Here is a 5247-nt window from a genome sequence, read left to right as displayed (position 1 = left end):
GGCGGGATGAGGCACGGCTCTCTCCAGGACGCTGTGAAAGATGCGGGGGGCTGCCGGCAGCGAGCTGAGCAGGGACCCCGCTCTCTCCCACGGCCCGGCAGCGGGCAGGTTCGCTGGCAGCCTCTCCCGAGACCATGCCCGACACCCAGGCTGCGCGCCTGCTCCTCGCCAGAGGCAGATTTCCCCGAGGGTCTGACTCCGAAGGGTGCGAGGGAAGGAACGGAGGGTCCCACGGCTCCAAGCACCTGCAGGAGCAGCTCCAGGGCTCTGCGCTCCCCGTCTCTGCTTTGGGAACAGGCCTGCGTCATTCCTGCCACCACCAGGCTCTCCCACGGTCCCTGCGCTGAGACGGGACCCCCCACGCGAGGTCACCCCTTCCTGTCCCAGCACCTTCTCCTCCTCCTGCAGACGCCTTTAGCAAAGCTCGCTGAGGTAAGAGGCAGCACCCCCCCATCAGCTGCTCTGCCCTCCCCGGGCCCAACGCTGAATGCCGGCGGAGAATCCTTCCCCATGCCCAGCCTCCCGCTGAGACCACGCACCACTCGTGACAGGGGGGTGCCCCAGCCCAGGCTCCACACAGAGCCCATCCAACGCAGCCCCCCAGTCCCCCCCAGCGCAGAGCAACACGGCACCTGCCCAGCTTCGCTCCCCAGCCCTGCTTCTCCCAAACCAGCACCCCAGAGCAGGCCTGGCCTCCAGAGCTCCCAGCTCAGCTCAGCAAACCCACGTGAAAAAAAAAAAAAAAAAAAAAAAGGAATCCCCTGTGGGTGACATCACGTCATCCTGGCAGGAGAGCTCAGCCCTGCTCCTCCTCACCCAGCAAGGTCTCCCCTGCCCATCTCCATTACAGGAGCTGTGAATTAAATCCAAATCACTTAAATGCTAACCAATTACCCAAATCACGGCGAGGCAGCTGAGGAAGCTGCTCTGCGTTACTCCAGCACCTGCCCGATGTAATTAGCCTCGGAGCCACTGAAGGTCGTGGCGCTTCTACGTGTGAAATAATTTTTCAAAAAAAGCGATGGAAGAGAGTCCGCAGGCGCCAGGCAAAGCAAAGGGGAGCGGCGGGGGGGTGATGGCCGTCCCACCCAGCTCAGGCCTGGGCTCTGCCCCAGCCGGGCTGGCACAGCGGGGACGGGCCATGGTGCCACCGCTCCTGCCAGCTCGTGCCCCCCTCACCCTGGACCCGTGAGCCCTCCCTGCAGCCCCCGCCAGTCCCAGCCCTTCTGGTAAGGAACAGTAAGAACAGGGCGGCCACTCCCAGCGTCTCTGTGCTAATTCCTCCCCAAAGTGCAAGCCAGAGAGCAGCACAGAATGAGGCCGCTGCTCTTGGTGTACGGGTGGGGAAACTGAGGCACGGTGCTGGGCCCTACACAATCCCTGTGCACTGCTGTGGGTGCTGGCACCTGGCGGGGGAGCAAGGGTTAGAGATAGCCCAAACCCCACGATTACGAGCCCTTCTGCTGTGCTGTGCCCCATTTCCCCAGCCCTGGGGCGAGGGGCTGGGTCACTGCCAGGGGCTGGCTGCCTTCGGGGCTGGCCACCAGCGGGCAGTTCCCCCCCTCCGCCAGTGGCAGCTCATGCAGAGACACCCCCAGTTTCAGCTCATCTTTGCTGCTGGTTTTGCAGGTTTTCAGCAGCAGCTGGTCCTGACGGCAAAACCTCTTTGTGACAGCGGGGAGAAGTCCCAGCCGTGGGACCAGAGCTTCCTGCACCGGCCCCGCTGCTCAGGGATGGGGTCCGGGGGGAACCCGTTTTAAAATCAGGTTTGTATGGAAACACGGAGAAGGTTTCTGCACCGCGCTGTCTGCCTCCTCCACCAGCACGCGTCGCGTGTGCCGTTCTCCGTGCAAAACTAAGGAGCGGGGATGAATCTGTTGTCCCGCTTGCCATGAACACTGTTTGTAGCTTCCCTGGGACGTAAATCCTGTCACTGCCACTGCCTAAATGGTTAAAAAGCCCATCTGTGGAGCACAGCTCGCTCCCTGCAGCCGGTCGGGCACTCACTGATGGGAGCATCAGTCCCATCCATGGGCACCTGCAGCCCCCTCCCCTCCAGGGGCACCTCTGCGGAGCTGCTGCCCACGCCGGGGCAGGGCCCGGGTGGGCGTTTTGCCGTATGCAGCTGCAGGCAGCACTTCCAGGGGGCTCAGCACCCCAGGGCCCACCCTCCTCCAGCTCCCGGGGTGCCCACCCAGCCCTGCCCTGCGCAGCCCCCCCCGACACCTCGAGCACCCCGGGAGCTGCTGTTGGACGGGCTGCACGGTGCCCGCCCAGCCAGCTCCGGACGAGGCCGTGCTCAGCCAGCGCGGACCCGCTGTTGTGATTTAATTTGTCTGAAATACTCCGAAGTATCAGCAAAGTGAAACGCAGAGCTCGGGGGGAGGTGGAGAGGCTAATTTTATGGTCCATTAAAATCTCAGCTGACAATGGAGCGAGGTCAGGCGCGGTGTCACCTGATGGATTATGGACAGAGGCGAATTTACAGCAGAGCAGCCTGACTTGGGCACCCTGCGGATTTGGGGAGACAGTTACTGCCATGGAAAAGTGTCGGAGACAGGGACACTGCCCCGTGCTCGCTGCCGCGGCCGCCGAGCTCTGCGGCACCGGGGCTCGCTTCTGTGTCGTGCCAGAGGTGAGACCCTCGCGCCCGCCGGGGGGACGCGGGAACAAGCTCGCTGGAACCACCCCTCCTTTTAATGCACGTTCTTAATTACATGGATTAGAACTGACTGGATTTTAATTGGCTGCAAACGGTGACATGGGGACAGCGCATGAGCAAGAAAGGATTGTGCGCCAGGGCGTGGAGACCGCGGGCTGACAGCGCTCGAAGCGTGGCCCCGTGTCCAGCCCCGCCAGGCCGTGGGGCACGGCGTTTCGGGGAGCGCCGATGGAACACGCCTGGAATGGGCCGGACCCCCCGGCTCTGACGGGTCTGCACGTCCCCGGCACGGCAGCAGCCCTGGCACCGGCGTGCTGCACCCGCACCGGCCGTGCCCGTTGCTCCGCGCCAGCTCCCGGCACCTGCAGCCGCTTTCCTGCAGAAACGCGGCGCTGGCCCCGGGCCTGCTGCAGAACGCCCGCTCGCCCGCGTGGGTTCTACCCCGCGATGCCCAGGGACGTGGCCCTGCTTCGGGGTGGGAGCTCTTCGTCAACACCCATCCAGAGCAAGCTCTAGCAGGAGAGGGGACGTGGGCTGCCCACCCGCGCGCCCCCCGGCGGGCTGGGGAGCTGCCTCTTTGCCCCTTCCCATGAAAGCTGGGTGCCTTTCTTTTTTGCAAATTGCCTGCCGGTGCCTCGTTGTTAAATTAATCGTGTGGCATTTCATCGCTGACGTTCACAGAATCACAGAATCATCTCGGTTGGAAAAGACCCTGAAGATCACCCAGTCCAACCTCAAACTTCACACTGACCGTTTCCCAACGGGTGTTCGGGATGTACCAGGTCCCTCGTACAGTTTATTTATTAACACAGCCTCAGAAAAATCTAGTTTTTGCCCTAGGAAGGGGCGTTTGTAGCAAGTGCAGGAACCCGGGGCAGCCGTGCCCAAGGCCGTGGGTGCTTTGTCCTATTTGCTGCTGTGCAGCAGGGGGGTCAGGCCATGGTCATCCCCCCCCAGCGACACGCTTCTCACCTGGAGCTCGACGCCGTAGCCCGTGTAGACGGTGACGTTGTAGGTGCACTCCAGGTAGCTGTGCAGGGGCAGCGGGGGGTAGTCTGTGGAGTCGATGTAGCCCTCGGGGTCGTGGAAGCTCATGCTGCAGAGGACTGGGGAGGATGCGCTTTGTCAGCGATCGCCCTGGGGGAACGGCTCACCCCACAGCTCCCTCCCGCGCCCGGGTGCTCCCTAAAACCCAGCCCCCGGGGCTCCAGCTCCAGCGGCCACCGCGCCGCGCGGGCAGAGCCGCTGCCCGTCAGCTCCCGTAACCCCACGGCTTACCCGGCGTGGGCTCCGTGGTGGTGATGGTGGTGGTGACGATGGTGGACGTGGTGGTTTCTTGGCTCTCCTCCGACTCGGAGCTGTACACCTCCCTCTCCGCGCCGTTCGTCCGGCTGACGGCGGCACCGGTGGGAGCCACGGTCGGAGCGTCGGCGGCATCGCCCAGGCTGTCGGGGAAGGGCCGAGGGGCCGCCGGCGGCAGGGTGGACGGGGAGATCTGCAGCACGGGGTGGCTGGTGGTGGCCTGGCTCCCCCAGGGCAGCTCGGGGGGGCTCTGCTCCACATCCCCCACCCCGGCTGCTGCCTCTGCCGGCGTGCGCAGCTCTTGGGAGGCAGTGGGGAGCCCAGAGCCCAGCGGGCTGGCCGGGGAGGCAGCCCGGGGGGGCCCCGCCTGGGTGGGCTTGGGCCTTGGGTGCTTCCTTGCTGTATTTACTTGCTTTAGAGTTGGTGGCTTTTTCTTAACGGGGAAAGTTTGTTTCGCATCAGCGTTGGGGGCGGTGGTGGGCGTTGGTGGGATGTGGCTCCGCACCAGCAGCGTCGTCTCTGCCGCCGGCTCAGTGCCCTCCTCTGTGGCCGGCAGCAGGTTGAGGGCCGTGGCGTGCCCCAGCTCCCCAGCTCCACCGACCGTCTTGTCCACCAGCTCGTCTGCGGTGAGAGGGTCAGGGCTGGCGGGGACCAGCGCTGCTCCTGATCCGCTGTCTGCAAAAAGAAAAATGGGGAAAAGTGGGACTAGGGCAATTCCGGGCATGAAATGACAGCCGTGGTGGCGGTACGAAATCAGCCCCCCGGGGAGCTGCGGCCCATCGAACGCCTGCCGCTCTCCCAGACGGGCTCATTATGGGAAAGCGATAATGAGCCTGCACCGATTCCCTCAAAGTTGGGTTTCTGCTGAAACTCAGGGGCTTTATCTCGCCATTTCAGAGCTGCTATTTGTCTCTTTATCTAGAGGTCACTTGTTCAGGGAGGTTCACCCGCTCCTGCTGAGTTTGTTGCTCTGGCTCGGTCTCTCTGAAAAGCTTTTATTTTTGCAATTGTCATCAGCAAACACGACTATTTCAAAGCGCCTGATTAGGCTGTGGCTCTTTCCATTGTCTTCCCCACGCTGCTGCCTGGCGGGGAACAGACGCCGATTAACCGGCTTCCTCCAGCCTCCCGCGGCAGAACACCGCCCGCTTCTGCGAAGTCTCTCCTTAGGCAGCCGCTAACCTTTTGTGTTGGGCAACGCGTTGTGCGGGGGGAAAAAAAAAAAAAAAAAAAAGGGTAATCAAAGCCGCACCACCACCGCTCGGGCCAGGGAGTTTAATTGC

General features: G+C 63.1%; 1 protein-coding gene across 1 annotated transcript in view; it reads right to left on the bottom strand.

Moving 5' to 3' along the window:
- The window catches only part of SEZ6L (seizure related 6 homolog like), a 22354-nt gene extending 17578 nt beyond the window's left edge, over positions 1–4776 (bottom strand). Inside the window, 3 exon segments of the mRNA XM_026859992.1 lie at positions 3635–3768; positions 3941–4649; positions 4651–4776. Of these exon segments, the coding sequence (XP_026715793.1) occupies positions 3635–3768; positions 3941–4649; positions 4651–4776 (969 nt within the window).
- Positions 4777–5247: the final 471 nt, after the last annotated feature.

This window comes from Athene cunicularia (genome assembly GCF_003259725.1).
Source record: "Athene cunicularia isolate RWA chromosome 15 unlocalized genomic scaffold, athCun1 chr15_part1, whole genome shotgun sequence".
In the NCBI taxonomy this organism is placed as follows: Eukaryota; Metazoa; Chordata; class Aves; order Strigiformes; family Strigidae; genus Athene; species Athene cunicularia.
This window is presented reverse-complemented; position numbering and strand designations above follow the sequence as displayed.